At 41.9% G+C, this 20,326-nt stretch overlaps 1 protein-coding gene across 1 annotated transcript in view; it reads left to right on the forward strand.

Moving 5' to 3' along the window:
- The first annotated feature begins 985 nt into the window (after nucleotides 1-985).
- Nucleotides 986-20,326, forward strand: part of LOC141139537 (vitamin K-dependent protein C-like) — a 154,143-nt gene continuing 134,802 nt past the window's right edge. Inside the window, exons 1-2 of the mRNA XM_073625775.1 lie at nucleotides 986-1,155; nucleotides 2,510-2,599. Of these exons, the coding sequence (XP_073481876.1) occupies nucleotides 2,512-2,599 (88 nt within the window). The 5' untranslated portion in view covers nucleotides 986-1,155; nucleotides 2,510-2,511. The remainder of the gene's footprint in view (nucleotides 1,156-2,509; nucleotides 2,600-20,326) is intronic.

Below are 20,326 nucleotides of genomic sequence, written 5' to 3' on the forward strand. Positions count from 1 at the left end.
GGGTTAAGTATTGTTCTACTAGGGGAAATTTGAGGGGGCATGCCAAAAGTGGTGATTTAGGGGGATTTGTGTCGGGAGGATAGGGAGAAGAAGATTTGTGCTAGGAGGGGGGATTTTGTGCTGGAAAGGGGGGAATTTAAAGTGGGGGGGGAGATGTGTACAAGGAGGGGAACTTTTAGGAGTAGAGGATTTGTGCTAGGAGGGATGAACTTTTGAGGGGCATTTGAGCTGGGTTGATTTGGAAGAGATTTGTGCTGAAAGATTTGGGCAAAGATTTGTACTGACGGGGGGAATTTTCAGCAGGAGGGCGGATTTTTACTGGGAGGAGGGGGAATTTATGCTTAGGGATAAACATGCAGATTAATGCTCAGTGTTTTTGGTTTTTGTGGGGGGATTTTTGCTGTCACATAATGCTCATACATCTTGAGAGCGGGGGATTCCAGTTTGGCATGTTCGCCCTGGGCTCTAGATGACCTTGTCCTGGCACTGCCAACAGTCATATACAGCATTCAATATGTGCCTTCTGTTCTTTTGTCCCTGGATCTGAACTGCCACCATCCAAATAATGCAATTCCATTTAAATTGTCTCTACTACTTTCACCAGTCTGTATCATCCAAGATTCCAAGCATTGCTACCCAACATTTTGCAGGTACAAGGAGCTTTTTCAAGGGAAGGTGTCCTTTATACTATGTTCTATGTTACCTATATAAAAAGGAGTACAGAAAATAAATACGGCTGCATGTTGTGCTTTATTTCTAATCAGCCACTCTACACTACAATAGAAAGACTGTAATATTGATTTAAGCAATAAATGATATTCTGGCCCGTCCCAAGACTTGGGTAATTATTAGTAAGTATCGAGTGTGTATTATATTTTATTGTATAATGTTCAGATGATCAGGGATTTTATTTTGTGTTTTATACACTTGTCCTCGTCCCATCCCACGCTGCAGTATTTTGGAGACTCTCTTTTGTTTGCACAGAGAAGGACAGGACACAGAATCAATATTTGAGGTTATGGATTAACCAGAGTGTGATCTACCGCTTATGGCTGAAATTGGAGTCCACAAGCAAAGGGTCTAAAAGCTTGTAAGACACAAGGAATCCAGCTGACAACACAAGGCTGATCCAAGGGATCCATACAGCAGTGATTTGTAAGTTATTTGTTGTGTTTTGTGTGATTTATATAATGAAATCAAGACTGTATCTCACAAACCCAAATTTATCGAGGCATCTGATTGGATGCAGGCACTGTTCAGCCGACAATTTTCTACCTTGCTCCTTTGACAAAAGTCGATTGAATAGTCCCCCAAGCTGGGGGTTGCTGAATAAGCCCAAATTCAAGCTATGTATGGCATTTAGAGTGCAGTATTTTTAAAATGAGACTAAGATCAAAAACAGAGGAGTTGTTCAAAACTAATCTTAGAAAGCTACATTTTGTAGTAGTTGATGCTTGGAACAGATTTCCAACAGAAGTAGCGAGTCAGTCAACAGGAAGTGGATTTAAACATGTGTGGGACAAACATAGATCTATGCTTAGACAAAAAGGTTAAAAAAAAGGGGGCAGACTTGAATCTTAATCTTTTTCTGCCATCACTCATCATGTTTCAGTGTTTGCATGAGATGTTGTAGCTAGTAAAAGAAGCCTGCTACAATCAGTATTAATTATGCTCAAAAGAAAACTCTGCTATGTGTTGTAAACTGGGCGATATTGCAGCATAAGCAGGAAAAGCACCCAATCACTGTATCAGGATGATGGGTAGACTACTGAAAACTTTAAAGGCTATTTTTTGGGGTGGCAATGCCTACCACCCCCTGAAAAGCAACCTACGGGGGATTGGTTTTCAGAGGGAAGTATAGCAGTGGATGGAAGCGATACTGATGCCTCTTGAATGCCTGTGTTTTTTTTTTTTTTTAGTAAAATACATGACTGCGAGCCAAGCCTGCAGACTTGGTGCACTGCCATTTACCCATTTCCCAAAGTTTGACAGGCGTTGCAAATCATCGTGGGCATGTTCAGCTCGCTCAGGCAGTGATGTTAGAATTTAGGTGGGGGGGGGGCAGTAAATGCAGATTCAGTTTGCTCCCATTGACCTCTGTCCACTGACAATGGGCAAGTTTGACAGGCTGTGCAAAGCATCATAGCCCCATCTTGCTATGAGAATTGTGATGTGCTGTTAGAATTTAGGTGAGAGTCTGGGGACAGTAGAACTGTGGCACAGCTGCTTGTTTTTTTACCGCCCCCTCAGCCGCCCAGGTGAAGACACGTAATACTCATGATGCTCATTTCAAAGGCACCTCATTTAAGAGCATGTGTAAGCAGTACTACAAAAATCACTGATAACATATCATTAGCTTTACTAATACTATACTGTACATTTACAGTGTAAACAAAATTCCCCTAAATTCACATCTATGTCCACTGTCCTAGAACAGGATTTGGCTGACTTTTGACTTTCCATCTATTCTGTTATTCTGTATTTATTTTTTATCATACATGTACCACAGATATGAGATATCGGTTCCTGTGTACAATGTGGTGGATTCTTCTCCTTGGCTTCACCAGCTTTACCATCCTACCTGCTTACAGCAGCTCAAGTAAGTGTGTAGTGTCCATTGTATCTTGATTGAAATTAAAAGGTCTGTCCATCCAAGACACTTGTTTTTTGTAGATACAGGGGAGTGAAATTTCTTGATGACTCCTTATATACAGTGCATTCGGAAAGTATTCACAGCGCTTCACTTTTTCCAAATTTTGTTATGTTACAGCCTTATTCCAAAATTGATTAAATTCATTATTTTCCCCAAAATTCTACAAACAATACCCCATAATGACAATGTGACAGAAGTTTGAAATCTTTGCAAATTTATTAAAAATAAAAAACAAAAAAAATCACATGTACATAAGTATTCGCAGCCTTTGTCATGACACTCAAAATTGAGCTCAGGTGCATACTGTTTCTACTGATCATCCTTGAGGTGTTTCTACAACTTTATTGGAGTCCACCTGTGGTAAATTCAGTTAATTAGACATGATTTGGAATGGCACCCACCTGTCTATATGAGGTCCCGCAGGTAACAGTGCATGTCAGAGCACAAACCAAGCCATGAAGTCCAAGGGATTGTCTGTAGACCTCCAAGATAGGATTGTATCCAGGCACAGATCTGGGAAAGGTTACATAAAAATTTCTGCAGCATTGAAGGCCCCAATGAGCACAGGGGCCTCCATCAACTGTAAATGGAAGAAGTTTGGAACTCCCAGGACTCTTCCTAGATTGGGCTGCCCAGCCAAACTGAGTGATCGGGGGAGAAGGGCCTTAGTCAGGGAAGTGACCAAGAACCCGATGGTTCTTGGTCTAGCATTTCTCTGTGGAGAGAGGAGAACCTTCCAGAAGAACAACCATCTCTGCAGCACTCTACTAATCAGGCGTGAATGGTAGAGTGGCCAGACGGAAGCCACTCCTCAGTAAAAGGCACATGACAGGCCATCTGGAGTTTGCCAAAAGGCACCTGAAGGTCTCTCAGACAATGAGATACAAAATTCTCTGTTCTGACATAACAAAGATGGAACTCTTTGGCCTGAATGGCAAGCGTCGTATCTGGAGGAAACCAGGCAGCGCTCATCACCTGGCCAATACCATCCCTACAGTGAAGCATGGTGGTGGCAGCATCATGCTTTGGGGATGTTTTTCAGCGGCAGGAGCTGGGAGACTAGTCAGGATCAAGGGAAAGATGAATGCAGCACTGTACAGGGATATCCTTGATGAAAACCTGCTCCAGAGCACTCTGGACCTCAGACTGGGGCGAAGGTTCATCTTCCAACAGGACAGGGACCCTAAGCACACAGCCAAGATAACAAAGGAGTGGCTACAGGACAACTGTGAATGACCTTGAGTGGCCCAGACTTGAACCCGACTGAACATCTCTGAAAAGATCTGAAAATGGCTGTGCACAGACGCTTTCCATCCAACCTGATGGAGCTTGAGAGGTCCTGCAAAGAAGAATAGGAGAAAGTGCCCAAAAATAGGTGTGCCAAGCTTGTAGCATCATACTCAAAAGGACTTGAGGCTGTAATTGGTGCCAAAGGTGCTTCAACAAAGTATTGAGCAAAGGCTGTGAATACTTACAGTCAGGTCAATAAATATTGGGACATCGACACAATTCTAATCTTTTTGGCTCTATACACCACCACAATGGATTTGAAATGAAACGAACAAGATGTGTTTTAACTGCAGCCTTTCAGCTTTAATTTGAGGGTATTTAAATCCAAATCAGGTGAACGGTGTAGGAATTACAACAGGTTGTATATGTGCCTCCCACTTTTTAAGGGACCAAAAGTAATGGGACAGATTAACAATCATCCATCAAACTTTCACTTTTTAATACTTGGTTGCAAATCCTTTGCAGTCAATTGCAGCCTGAAGTCTGGAACGCATAGACATCACCAGACGCTGGGTCTGCCAGGCCTCTACTGCAACTGTCTTCAGTTCCTGCTTGTTCTTGGGGCATTTTCCCTTCAGTTTTGTCTTCATCAAGTGAAATGCATGCTCAATCGGATTCAGGTCAGGTGATTGCCATTGCATAACATTCCACTTCTTTCCCTCAAAAAACTCTTTGGTTGCTTTCGCAGTATGCTTTGGGTCATTGTCCATCTGCACTGTGAAGCACCGTCCAATGAGTTCTGAAGCATTTTGCTGAATATGAGCAGGTAATATTGCCCGAAACACTTCAGAATTCATCCTGCTGCTTTTGTCAGCAGTCACATCATCAATAAATACAAGAGAACCAGTTCAGTTGGCAGCCATACATGCCCATGCCATGACACTACCACCATGCTTCACTGATGAGGTGGTATGCTTTGGATCATGAGCAGTTCCTTTACTTCTCCATACTCTTCTCTTTCCATCACTCTGGTACAAGTTGATCTTGGTCTCATCTGTCCATAGGATGTTGTTCCAGAACTGTGAAGGCTTTTTTAGATGTTGTTTGGCAAACTCTTATCTGGCCTTCCTGTTTTTGAGGCTCACCAATGGTTTACATCTTGTGGTGAACCCTCTGTATTCACTCTGGTGAAGTCTTCTCTTGATTGTTGACTTTGACACACATACACCTACCTCCTGGAGAGTGTTCTTGATCTGGACAACTGTTTTGAAGGGTGTTTTCTTCACCAGGGAAATAATTCTTCGGTCATCCACCACAGGTGTTTTCCGTGGTCTTCCGGATCTTTTGGTGTTGCTGAGCTCACCAGTGCGTTCTTTCTTTTTAAGGATGTTCCAAACAGTTGATATGGCCACACCTAATGTTTTTGCTATCTCTCTGATGGGTTTGTTTTGTTTTTTCAGCCCAATGATGGCTTGCTTCACTGATAGTGACAGCTCTTTGGATCTCTTATTGAGAGTTGACAGCAACAGTCTCCAAATGCAAATAGCACACTTGAAATGAACTCTGGAACTTTTATCCGCTCCTTGTAAATGGGATAATGAGGGAATAACACACACCTGGCCATGGAACAGCTGAGCAGCCAATTGTCCCATTACTTTTGGTCCCTTAAAAAGTGGGAGGCACATATACAAACTGTTGTAATTCCTACACCGTTCACCTGATTTGGATGTAAATACCCTCAAATTAAAGCTGAAAGTCTGCAGTTAAAACACATCTTGTTCGTTTTATTTCAAATCCATTGTGGTGGTGTATAGAGCCAAAAAGATTAGAATTGTGTCAATGTCTCAATATTTATGGACCTGACTGTACATGGGATTTTTTCGTTTTTTATAAATAAATTTGCAAAGATTTCAAACAAACTTCTTTCACATTGTCATTATGGGGTATTGTTTGTAGAATTTTGAGGAAAATAATGAATTTACTCCATTTTGAAATAAGGTTGTAACATAATGAAATGTGGAAAAAGTGAAGCACTGTGAATACTTTTCGGATGTACTGTATATTAGGAATATATATATCAAGAATTTTCTTGGTCCGAAACTGTCTTTAAGCACCTGCTAGGGGCAGTTGGGGGGGGGGGGGGGGCAGTATCCTTGCTCCCTGTTGGTCTTTTTATTTATTTCATGTGCTTTTCTTTGCAATTCTTTTATGTAAGAAGCCTTTTGATTAAACATTATGACTTTGTAAATATTGTACAACAAATGCATAGCTCTCCAAGTGGATAGTTTCTGATAACATGAAATAAAATAAATGTTGGGTGGAAACAAATACCAGTGTGGGTGTTCTCTGGCAGCGCATGGCCAAGTAAATAGGTTAAGAAGATAGCCCCAAGAGGGGTTTCCTAAACGTCTGGAAGAGGGAAGAGGTGGGGGATAGTGATCTTTTTTCCAACTGCAAGGGAGCAAGCTTCATGTCTTGCCTAGTTGGTAGCATAGGACTAGGGAGAAGAGGAAGCGATATTCGGGGGGGGGGGGGGGGGGGGGGTTCGATTATTTTATGATTTTTATATTATAGAGAATGCCAGAGGAGGAGATGGAACACAGAAAAGTGTGAAATCCCAGATCTCTTTGGTGGACAGGAACATGGTTAGTAAGAGAGATTGCACAGTTGGGGTAATTACATAAGAATGCTCAGCCCATTCTCCACTCATAACTAAAAAATCTCTTTTGGGTGTACTATTATTTGATGAAGAATCATGTACTGTAATGTTGCCAGCTGTTTGGATGTATATATATATATATATATATATATATATATATACACACAGTCAGGTCCATAAATATTGGGACATCAGCACAATTCTAATCTTTTTGGCTCTATACACCACCACAATGGATTTGAAATGAAACAAGCAGGAACTGAAGACAGTTGCAGTAGAGGCCTGGCAGAGCATCACCAAGGATGAAACCCAGCGTCTGGTGATGTCTATGCGTTCCAGACATCAGGCTGTATTTGACTGCAAAGGCTTTGCAACCAAGTATTAAAAAGTGAACGTTTGATGAATGATTGTTAATCTGTCCCATTACTTTTGGTCCCTTAAAAAGTGGGAGGCACATATACAAACTGTTGTAATTCCTACACCGTTCACCTGATTTGGATGTAAATACCCTCAAATTAAAGCTGAAAGTCTGCAGTTAAAGCACATCTTGTTTGTTTCATTTCAAATCCATTGTGGTGGTTTATAGAGCCAAAAAGATTAGAATTGTGTCGATGTCTCAATATTTATAGACCTGACTGTATATATATATTGTACAGGACGCCATGGTTGGGTCCTGGACGGGTGCTATATAGCACCGATATTTTTGTTATGGTCCCTTTAAGGGAAGTGTGGTAGTATTCAGGGGCTCACCCAGGATGGGTGAGGAATTCCCGGGAATAGCCTTAGTCAGGAGAGGACTGACTCACAGTTCTCTCTATGTTAATAGAGAGATATTTGGGACCCGGAATTTCGGAGGCTATGAAGTGATATTCGGGTGGGAAAGAGCCTCCACCCCTGACTACAGGGGTTCCATCACACACAGGGTTAAGAGCCTCCAGGAAGTAGTGCTAGGTGTGGTGGTGAGGAGGAATTGGTGAATACACCTGTCTTGAAGAGTTGTGAGTCAGCTGGAGGCTGCTAAAAAGATCCAACCAGGACTGTTAAACCCTTTGACAAAGGCCCATCCATGAACTGTATGTGCCTTTTTACTTTGTGCTGAAGATAAGCGGACTTTATTTTGTGCTTGTGTTCTGCTGGAAGCCTTATTTTGATTTGCTTGCTGAAAATAAAAGCCTTTCTGCTTAAAGTTTAACGGCTTTGCACTTCGTCCTGTGGAGCTACAATCCCCCCCAAACCACATATAGATATACACAGTGGGGAAATAATAATTTGCTCCCCTGCAGATTTTGTAGGTTTATCCACTTACAAAGAAATGAAGGGTCTAGAATTTTTATCACAGGTGTATTTTAAATGATATACACAGAATATCAACCAAAAATCCAGAAAAAACACATGATATAAATGTTATAAATTGAGCTGCAGTTCAGTGAGTAAAATAATTATTTGATCCCCAAGCAAAACATGACTTAGTACTTGGTGGATAAACCCTTGTTGGCAAGCACAGAGGTAAGGCGTTTCTTGTAGTTGGTGACCAGGTTTGCACAGCTCTCAGGAGGGATTTTGTTCCACTCTTCTTTCCAGATCTTCTATATCTTTTATCAATCTTCTCTTCTTCTATATGATTAAGGTCTGGAGACTGGCTAGGTCACTCCACGATCTTAATGTGCTTCTTGTTGAGCCACTTCTTTGTTGCCTTGGCGGTATGTTTTGGGTCATTGTCATGCTGGAAGATCCACGGCCCATCTTCAGTGTTCTGGCTGAGGGAAGAAGGTTCTCATCCAATATTTTATATACTTAGACCTGTCCATTGGCCCGTCAATGCGAAAAAGTCAGCCTTTACCATTTCACATTTTCACAGCTCTTTCTGTGAAGAAGTCTTTCTGTATGCAGAAGTAAAATCTCTTTTTCTTCGGTTGAAAGAGTACCCTCCTTTGTAATAACCTTAAAGTGATTAACTGGACTAAGTTCACTATATTGACTATTTATGTATCTTTCTGTCTATCTCCTCCCACATGCATACCTTTATATTTATCAGCATTATACCTCATTTACAACATAATCTAACTGTGCAATCAGGTCTGCTGAAAAATGAAGACATATCTTAAGGTTTTTATTCCAAAACATAACTTGAAGTCATCTGCAAACACAGAACCACATTTGTCCACATTTATAATTTTACACACGTTTACAAAGAGAAAAAACAAAACAAAAAAATGAATGACAAATCGCGGGACTTGCAGTTGAGATGCCATTCATTTGAAGCTACTTTTGGGCGACATGCTTCCCGTGATGAGTGTTGCCACGATTTGAGGTGTCATTCAAATAAATGACATCTCAAATGCGAGTCCCGTGATTTGTCATTTACACATCGGCGCTTTCAAATCGAGGGCAGATTCGCGGCAAATCTGCTTGTGATTCAAAACGCTGAAGTGTGAATGCAGCCTTAATTACTCAGTTACTTTACACCTCTGTGTCTAGTATACTATAGTTAGCACAATTTTCTACATTCTACCACCCTGGTGCCCAACCTGCTTCCCTTGGCAATTTTGTGCATTCCTCAGCAGTCTCTGACCATCTCCTATATTATGTCCAAAATCTATGACCATCTCTTGTATTATGTCTGCAGTCTCTAACCATCTCTTCTATCATGTCTGCAGTCTATGACCATTTCTTGTATCGTATCCGCAGTCTCATACTATTTCTTGTATCATCATTTCAACATTTTCTTACTATCTCTTCTATTGTGTCTGCAGTTTCTGACCATCTCCTGTATTATGTCTGCAGTGTTTTACCATGTCTTGTATTATGTCTGCAGTCTCTGATCATCTCATGTTTTTAACTGAATTTTATGTGCGGCACCTTGGTGATGTTGAGGGCTGCACTTGCCCCCCCCCCCCCCAATCAAGTAAGTTAAATACTACTGCTCTAACATATATAATATATAACATACTGTATATCCCTGGAGAAGCCAGGGAGACCCTATCTACTGTACACTCTCCTACCTTGCCCATATTTTATCCCAATAGTATCTCAAATTATGCTTCTCAATCCAGCAAGATCAGATTTCCACCAATTTCTTCACCCTCTGTGTTGATAAGTGAGTTTCTCTAGGTCCAGCTTTATTTTTGAAAAGCCAATCAGCATTTGACGTGGAACTTGAGCTACCCACTTTCTTGCAAATAATTTTCACAAATAATGTGGTTATTATATTGTATAATATCTTGCCATACCACATCAATATAGGGCATTTCAAAATAAATATATCAGGTCTCCTTGTTCTCTCCCGCAGTTAATATACCACTGATCCTCCCGAGCAGCCATTGCATACAGAGATTTAGGTGTCCTATACATGCCATGCAATACAAAACGTTGTGTAACTCTGGATGTCACAGATAAAGTTGCCTTCAATAATGATTTCAAAACTACATCCCACTTTTCATGTGTAATACTACCCACGTCTCCTTCCCATTTACGTCAGATATTTTGGCAATAGATGTGTATGGAATATCATGGCCAGTGCAACAGAATTCATAATTTGCTGTTGATGCAATATTTATTTCCAAACTACAACTTTGAACTTGCAATGCATCCTGTATCTGTAACTATTGGAAAAATAGTTTGCTGCTCAGCTGGAAATGTGATAACAGTTGCTGGAATGTTTTAAGGACATCTTGTGAATATAGCTGTCATACCACTACAATATCCACATTCTGCCATTGAGGGAAGGGTCTAAATGTATCCATTTTCGGAAGATACTCATTGGACTACATTGGAGAGTATTTAGTAAAAGTATTACCTCCTAGTAGTTGTATTTTATGGCATTCCACAAGCATCCACTTAGGTATATAGTAGGAAGATCTATAGGTATTTTTCAGCTTTCAGCACTGTCATAATTTGATTGACAATTACTGAATGAAAATGAAATTTTAATCATTTTTGAGACAGATAGTGCTTTCTTTTGGTGGTATTTAATCACCACTGGGTTTTTTACCTTATTTATAAAAATGAAAAAAGGCAGAAATTTTGGAGAAAAACACATTTTTATAGTTTCTGTTTTAAGATTTTGCAAATTAATACTCTTTCTTCATAATTTTAGGCGGAAATATATTCTGGGTTAGAATAACCCAAGTCTGTGTATATTATTTAGTCTTTGTGAAAGTTATAGAGTCTACAAAATATGGTATATGCAGTATATTTGAAAATTGATCTGAATAGTGATGACTTACCGACTGCCCGTCTTATTTCTTGAGGCCCTGTAATGCCGGGACAAAACAAATACCCCCAAATGACCCCTTTTTGGAAAGTAGACAGTCCTAGGTATTTAATAAGAAACATGGTGAGTTTTTTTAAGTAATTTTTTGTCACAATTTTTTGAAAAATGTAGAAATTCATTTTTTTTCCCACAAAGTTGTTATTTTAACAAGTTATTTCTCAAACACAGCATAAGTGTACTTACAATTACACCCCAAAACACATTCTGCTATGCCTCCTGAGTATGGGGATACCACATGTGTGGGATTTTTTCACAACCTAGATGCCTAGAGGAGCCCAAAATCCAAGGAGCACCTTCAGAGGGGATATGATTTCAATTTACAAATACTGTACTGGTGACCCCACAATAGGGATAAAACTTTTTCGCAGAAGAGAGTTTAATAAGACTCGTGGCCACTCATTACAATTAGAAGAAAAGAGGTTTAACCTTAAACTACGTAGAGGGTTCTTTACTGTAAGAGCGGCAAGGATGTGGAATTCCCTTCCACAGGCGGTGGTCTCAGCGGGGAGCATTGATAGCTTCAAGAAACTATTAGATAATCACCTGAATGACCGCAATATACAGGGATATGTAATGTAATACTGACACATAATCACACACATAGGTTGGACTTGATGGACTTGTGTCTTTTTTCAACCTCACCTACTATGTAACTATGTAAGGTGTTCCAAAGGCATAAATTATGCATCTAATTTCCTGACTACCTATCACATTTTTGGAGACCCTGGAGCACCAGGACATTGAAAACACCCACAAAATGACCCCGTTTTAAAAAGCAAACACTCCAAGGTATTTTCTGAAAGACATAGAGAGCCTTTTGAAAATTTCATTTTTCCCAAAAGTCTTTGGAAAACGCAGGAAAAAAAATGGAAATGTATTTTTTTACACAAAGTTGTCAATTAATAGGATATTTCTAACACACATCATAGGCATACTTAGAAATACACCCAAAAACACATTCGGCAACTCATCCCGAGTGTGGTGATGCCACGTGCATGAGATTTATTCACAGCCTAGCCACACAGAGCGGCCCAACATCCAAACAGCACCTTTAGGCTTTCTAGGGGCATAAATTACACATCTAATTTCCTGACTACCTATCACATTTTTGGAGGCCTTGGAGCACCAGGTCAGTGGAAACACCCGAAGAAATTACCCCATTTTGGAAAATAAACACCCCAAGATATTTTAAGGAGGCATGGTGAGTCTTTTGAAGACTTTATATTTTGCCAAAAGTTTTTGGAAAATACAGAAAGAAAATGAGAAACAACTGGTAATATCTATCATTTGGGGTGCAGTACTGAGGTCCACCAGCAGGTGTCTCCTGGCAGTTTGGAACTGTCAGAGCTTTTTCCTGCTGGTATTATGTCATCTTTGGGCCGCAGTACTGGAATCCACCAGCGGATGGATCCTGGCAGTGTGGAGCAGGCATTACCTTCTGCAATTAGGCATCACCTGACTTTGATAGCAACTATAGTATAAATACCCGGCAAGTGCACACACACCTCGCCTTGGTATTGTCCTTGTGCCCTGACCTGCAGCCTGTTTATATCTGATCCTGATCCTGATCCTGATCCTGATCCTGGACCTGAACCCTGATTCCTGTATCCTGTATCCTGAACATGTTTGTTTCTGTTCCTGTATCCCTGGATCCTTGTCCTGCAGCCTGATTCCTTCTATCTTGCTCCCTGTCTGTTTACTCCTGGCCCCCCATCTGCTGATCTCCTGTTTATGACCCTGGCCTGGCTTGACTAGGATTCTGGTAGCCCCTTTTGCTATATATACAGTGGGGCAAAAAAGTATTTAGTCAGCCACCAATTGTGCAAGTTCTCCCACTTAAAAAGATGAGAGAGGCCTGTAATTGTCATCATAGGTATAGATCAACTATGAGAGACAAAATGTGGAAACAAATCCAGACAATCACATTGTCTGATTTTTGAAAGAATTTATTTGCAAATTATGGTGGAAAATAAGTATTTGGTCACCTACAAACAAGCAAGATTTCTGGCTCTCACAGACCTGTATCTTCTTCTTTGAGAGGCTCCTCTGTCCTCCACTCATTACCTGTATTAATGGCACCTGTTTGAACTTGTTATCAGTATAAAAGACACCTGTCCACAACCTAAAACAGTCACACTCCAAACTCCACTATGGTGAAGACCAAGGAGCTGTTGAAGGACACCAGAAACAAAATTGTAGACCTGCACCAGGCTGGGAAGACTGAATCTGCAATAGGCAAGCAGCTTGGTGTGAAGAAATCAACTGTGGGAGCAATAATTAGAAAATGGAAGACATACAAGACCACTGATAATCTCCCTCGATCTGGGGCTCCACGCAAGATCTCACCCAGTGGGGTCAAAATGATCACAAGAACGGTGAGCAAAAATCCCAGAACCACACAAGGGGACCTAGTGAATGACCTGCAGAGAGCTGGGACCAACGTAACAAAGGCTACCATCATTAACACACTACGCTGCCAGGGACTCAGATCCTGCAGTGCCAGACGTGTCCCCCTGCTTAAGCCAGTACATGTCCGGGCCCGTCTGAGGTTTGCTAGAGAGCATTTGGATGATCCAGAAAAGGATTGGGAGAATGTCATATGGTCAGATAAAACCAAAGTAGAATTGTTTGGTAGAAACACAACTCGTCGTGTTTGGAGGAGAGAGAATGCTGAGTTGCAACCAAGAACACCATACCTACTGTGAAGCATGGGGGTGGCAACATCATGCTTTGGGGCTGTTTCTCTGCAAAGGGAACAGGACGACTGATCCGTGTACATGAAAGAATGAATGGGGCCATGTATCATGAGATTTTGAGTGCAAACCTCCTCCCATCAGCAAGGGCATTGAAGATGAAACGTGGCTAGGTCTTTCAGCATGACAATGATCCCAAACACACCGCCCGGGCAAGGAAGGAGTGGCTTCGTAAGAAGCATTTCAAGGTCCTGGAATGGCTTAGCCAGTCTCCAGATCTCAACCCCATAGAAAACCTTTGGAGGGAGTTGAAAGTCCGTGTTGCCCAGCGACAGCCCCAAAACATCACTGCTCTAGAGGAGATCTGCATGGAGGAATGGGCCAACATACCAGCAACAGTGTGTGACAACCTTGTGCAGACTTACAGAAAATGTTTGACCTCTGTTATTGCCAACAAAGGATATATAACAAACTATTTAGATGAACTTTTGATATTGACCAAATACTTATTTTCCACCATAATTTGCAAATAAATTCTTTCAAAAATCAGACAATGTGATTGTCTGGATTTGTTTCCACATTTTGTCTCTTATAGTTGAGGTATACCTATGATGACAATTACAGGCCTCTCTCATCTTTTTAAGTGGGAGATCTTGCACAATTGGTGGCTGACAAAATACTTTTTTTCCCCACTGTACACAATATATGCCCATATGGAATAATCCACAACTGTCTGAAGTGGCGAAACTTAAAAGTTTTGATTTGTGGAAAAAGGCAGGTATTCTGTTTCTTAGCCAACTTTATGATAATGATGTTTTGCAATCATTTAATAATTAGGCAGCGAAATATCATTTGTCTAATAAATTATTTTTTCAATAATTACAGTTACGGCATGCCTTGCAGACCCAAGCAAAGACCTTTTTATTAAAATATAATCCCTCATCAATTTTAGCTTTGGCAGTTACTACAAGATGTGCTAAACAGGGACTAATGGGAACGATATATTCTTAAAACGATAACTAGAATCAACTCACAAAAAGGTAGTTTTGGACGGTGGCAAAGATATCTAGAGACACTTAGTGATGAGGAATGGGGGCAAGCCTTGAAAAATGTATTTAAGGTATCCTTATCCTCTGCACAGTGTTTGACTCAACTATTTATTATCCATAGAGCTCACTATACTCCTTTAAAACTGTATTCTTGAGGTAAATCAATTACATCCAACTGCCCAAGATGCACAAATGGTACAGGTACACTTATACATATGTTGTGGCAATGCCCCAAATTGCACTGCTACTGGGAGTCCATATTTGAAAGTTTGAACTCCTTGTGCTCTAGCCTGATCCAAAAATAGCATTGTTAGGGGTTATGCCGGAAGATACTCTCCCAGTTGAAGTGCACGTGATGTGGCTGAGAACTATGTACATAGCACGTAAACTTATTTTGCAAAAATGGATATCAAACTGTCCACCAATGACAGATCAATGGATTAAAGCAATTAATCTTAACTTAAGATGAGAGGAACTGACCTATAAACATAGGAGATGTCCTAAGAAATTTGAAAAGATCTAGCGTTGGTGGTTAGTGTCTAATCTGGTTAGCAATTGGATAAGTATATTAATGATATGGGAAATTAGGTAAGATGTATAATACTGCAGTGAAATGAATATATATAAAATAGGTACTATCTTGGAATAATGTGAAGGAGGGAATTGAAATAGGGTCTGATGAACGCAGATAGAGAGGGGATTTTTTTTGCACAGATGTTGGGTGGGGTAATGTGATGGTATCGGTAAGTGTTTTTCTTTTGTTGTAAAATGTGAAAAAATTCAATAAAAATTAGTTGATTGAAAAAAGGACAATATGACTGACTAGTGCGGCTGTGATTAGGAACACTATAACGCCCTTAAATTTTCTATATCATTGGACACCAATGTCGATTAGATCATATAAGAAAAGTATTACTCCACATCTATTGAATGTAGCCAAATTGATAATACCCAGGCTATGGAAAGAGACTAGATGTCCAACTCTGTTGGACTGGAAGAGAGAGGTCAATTTAATAATGGAGGCTGAAAGATGGGTACATACAATTAAAGATAGAAAGGAAAAATTTAGGGTAATATGGGCAGGTTGGGAACAATGCTCTATGGAGATCGTGTAGAGTAATAATATATAATGGTCTCTGGGCTCGGATGCGGTTGCCTCTGGGGGGGGGAGGAGGAGAGGGTTTTTTTTTTTTCTCCCTTTCCCCTTTCACCTCCCTATCCCCCCTCTTTCTTCCATTTTTCTAGGTGATATAGGCAGGGGGAAGGAGTGATGCACTTGATGTCGATGAAGGTGGTATTAATAATGGGAAGAGGGGACAAAGCACATAGGGAGGAAGGGTAAAGGAAGGTGGATATATAGGATGGGGGGTAGAAGCAGTAGATATGATTAAAGGAAGATGAGGTGTATGTTCACTATAGATAGGTAAGGGGTGGAGTATGGCTTATAGAAGCCTCGCAATATTTTTTTTTTTTTTGTGTTTGTTTGTTGTTTTCTTTTTTGGTTATTAAGAGTAATATGGACATGGCTCATAGAAGCTTCTCAATTTTTTTTTTCTTTTTCAGTTTGGGTGAATTGGGAACACATTTAATATAAGGTATTTGGAGGAGGGAGGAGAGGTGGGGGGAGGGGGAGAAGGGAGAGTTTCCCAGTTTGTTTTTTTTTGGGGGGGGGGGGGGGGATTGGGAAATAGATAAAGATGTGTTGACTCTTTGTGATAAATATAAATATGTTATGAAGGTGGTTTTAATGGATTTGTCAAATTTAATAAAAATTTAATAATTTATAATTAAAAAAAAAAAAGGAACACTATGACTGGTGTGGTAGTAATCAGGGACAATATGACTGGTGTGGCGATGATCAGGAACAATATGATTTGCGTGGAGGTGATCACTAGGGATGGGCCGAACACCTCCCGGTTTTAGTTCGCATCCAGAACATGCGAACGGACCAAAAGTTTGCGCGAACATTCGAACACCGTTAAAGTCTATGGGACTCGAATGTGAGCAATCAAAAGGCTAATATGCAACTTATTGTCCTAAAAAGGGTTAGGGGACTCGGGTGCTGCCCCAGGGGTATCAATGGAAAAAAAAGTTTCAAAAACGGACGTTTTTTTGGGAGCAGTGATTTTAATGATGCTTAAAGTGAAAAAATAAAAGTGAAATATTCCTTTAAATATCGTACCTGGGGGTGTCAATAGTATGCCTGTAAAGTGGCGCATGTTTCCAGTGCTTAGAACAGTCCCTGCACAAAATGACATTTCTAAAGGAATAAAAGTCATTTAAAACTGCTTGAGGCTTTAATGTAATGTCGGGTCCCGGCAATATCGATGAAAATCAGTGAGATAAACGGCATGGGTACCCCCCCCCCTCAGCCCATTACCAGGCCCTTTGGGTCTTGTATGGATATTAGGGGAATCCCGCACCAAAATTAAAAAAAGAAAAGGCGTTGGGCCCCCAGGCCCTATACACTCTGAACAGCAGTATACAGGCGGTGCAAACAAGACAGGGACTGTAGATTTGTTCTTATGTAGAATCTGTTTGTAATTTGGAACAGGTACATTTTGTAAGTGTAGCTCCAGCCAAAAAATCTATTTTAAAGCTTTTTGGAAAACATAGGGAAGGGTTATCACCCATGTAACATTTGTTTTGCTGTCTGTGAACCTGTTCAGAAAATTTCACCTCACTTTCTGTCCCAATGACAATTGGATTTGAAAAATTTGGGGTTTTTAAGGAAAACAAGGATTGGTGATAAATCAGTGGAGGAGACACCTTTTTCCCATATTAACTCTTACAGGAGAGAATTTCCCTTCCTAGGGGTAGATTTCCTCTCACTTCCTGTTGTCTCCCTCCGTTTGTAAGTAGGAGTCGTTTGTAAGTCGGATGTTTGAAAGTAGGGGACCGCCTGTATATACTATACAGCCTGCCCTATACACTCTGTGGAAAATTGGGCCTTAGGTGTTGGTGGTACCACAACACTGAAACCCCTCACAGATGCTCTTGTTGAGCGCAGGAACGAGCTCTGCTGTGAAATATTAGATCAAAAATTGTAATTACACGCCCCTGTTAAACAGGGGCAGAAAAATTGGGCCTTAGGCAGTGGTGGTGGTGCCACAACACTGCAACCCCTCACGGAAACTCTTGTTGAGCATAGGAACGAGCCCTGCTGCAAAATATTACAGCCAAAATTGTAATTACACGCCCCTGTTAAACAGGGGCAGAAAAATTGGGCCTTAGCCACTGGTGGTGGTGCCCAGAACCAAAAATGTTTTTAGAAGCTATCAACATATGAGATGAGGCGGTTCTTGGGCAGGTTGCATTCCTTTTGGAGGTCAGCCAGCCGAGCACTGGCATTATATGACCGTCGGAAATGCCCACAGACTTTCCTGGCCTGCCTCAGGAGATCCTGTAAGCCTGGGTACGTGCACAAAAACCCCTGCACCACCAAATTAAGGATGTCAGCCAAACAGGGAACATGGGTGAAGTGTCCCTGTCAGGGGGTGGGGAGGAGGTTGGTGCCATTGTTGCAAACCACCATTCCTGGCTGAAGCTGGCATGGCGTCAACCACCTCTGAGCCTGCCCCTTCAGACCTGACAGAATCTCTGCCCCAGTGTGGCTCCTGTTGTCCCCTAAGGAGACCAACTCAAGCACCGCATGGCATCTTTTTGCCTGAGTGCTTGCGTAGCCCCTAGATCGCCTACGGAGCACCGCTGGTTCCAAGGACAAATCTGCACAGGAAGAGGCCATAGAGGAAGAAGAAGAGGAGGGGGTGGAGTAGGGAGGTGTGGCAGAATCACCACTACCAGCATTTTGGAGGCATGGTGGCGGAACAAGCTCCAAAAATACTGCACCCTCTCCTGCATCCTTCCCAGCTGCCAGCAGGGTTACCCAGTGCATCATGAAAGAAAGGTAACGTCCCTGTCCATGCCTGATGGACCATGAGTCAGCGGTAATATGCACCTTACCACTGACCGCCCCGTCCAACGAGGCCAAGACATTGCCTTCCACATGTTGGTAGAGAGCTGGAATGGCCTTCCGAGAAAAAAAATTGGCGTTTGGGAACCTGCCACTTAGGTACCGCACATTCCACAAATTCTCGAAAGGGGACAGAATCTACCAGCTGAAAAGGCAGCAGTTGGAGTGCTAGCAATTTAGCCAAACTAGCATTCAGCCGCTGAGCATGTGGATGGCTGGGACCGAATTTCTTTCGCCGGTTTAGCAACTGGGGTAGGGAAATTTGCCTGCTACAATCGGATGTTGGTGTACCATTAACAGATTGCCCGGAAGTGCTTGGGACACCTAATTCTACACCTTCTTTCCTCTCAGTGCACGTATCTGAGAGGACTGAAGTTATAGTGGGCTTGGAGATCCCAGCTGATGAGGAGCAAGGAGAAGTCTGCCTTGTTCTTTGGTGTGGGTCTTTTTAGTACTGTTGCCAATGGACTGCATGGGAGCTCGACATATGTCTGGTCAAGCATGTGGTGCCCAAGCGGCTGCTGTTTTGGTCACGCTTGATACGCTTCAGACATATGTTGCAAACAGCAACGGTGCGATCTGCTGCATACGTATCAAAAAAGGCCCACACCAAAGAACTTTTGGAAAAACGCGCGGAGTCAGCAGCGCCCTGCACATGCGGAGTTCTGCGTTGTGATGCAGTCGGTTGCCTGCCCTTAAGCTGGCCCCTGAAGGGCATCCTGCCTCGTTAGAGATGTGCCTCCTCCTCTCTTCTATCTGGCACCCACGTAAAGTCAGTGACCTCATCAACCCCTCACTCCTCGCCAGTGTAGCAAACCTGGCAGTATGCTGCAGCTGGGGGTACGTGACTGCCAGTTTCATGTCCTTTTTGGGCACCCCCTCTCTCTGGGCTCACGTTACTGCCTTCATCCTCAACCTGGGTACCATCATCAGAGCCTTCAAAATGCTGCGCATCCTCCTTCAGCATGTACCCTACACTGTGGTCGAACAGTTCGGGGGACTCCTTAGGGCATGATGGTGGGGCTAGGGAAGGAGTGACTGATGACATTGAGCCGATGGAAGAGGCCGCTTTGGCAGGTGCATTGGCAGACAAAGTATACTGAGCATGGGTGACCTAGGATGAGGAGGATGAGGATGGCTTGGTCATCCACTCTACTAACTCTTCTGCATGTTGTGGCTCAACACGGCCAGCTGCCAAAAAAAAGGACAAGCGTGCCCCATGGCCACGTGCTGCACCGTGTTCATGACCAGCACTTTTGGCTGTAGACACAGAGCCTGCTTGCCCTCTTTTAGTGGCCTGTGAGCATCTGCCTCTCCTTGGCGGCCTTCCAGACATACTGTACAATTAGATTAGCAAAACAACGCCTGAAGTTTACTAAAAACAGTACACCGGGAATGGCCTACAGTCAGGTATAGGCTTGGCTGGACAACAATGCAGTGGATATATATTTTATGAACTGCAGCTCACTGAGGTTCCTGCCTGCCTGAAAGTGTCTTTGAACACGCACTCCAGGAATGGCCTACAGTCAGGTATAGGCTTGGCTAGACTTTATATATACAAGTCTGTATATATATATATATATATATATATATATATATATATATATATATATATATATAAAATGAACTGCAGCTCACTGAGTCGCCTGCCTGAAAGTGTCTTTGAACACGTACTCCAGGAATGGCGTACAGTAAGGTATAGGCTTGGCTGGACTACAATGCAGTGGATATATATTTTATGAACTGCAGCTCACTGAGTCACCTGCCTGCCTGAAAGTGTCTTTGAACATGCACTC

Source organism: Aquarana catesbeiana, linkage group LG04 (genome assembly GCF_042186555.1).
Source record: "Aquarana catesbeiana isolate 2022-GZ linkage group LG04, ASM4218655v1, whole genome shotgun sequence".
NCBI classification, from domain to species: Eukaryota; Metazoa; Chordata; class Amphibia; order Anura; family Ranidae; genus Aquarana; species Aquarana catesbeiana.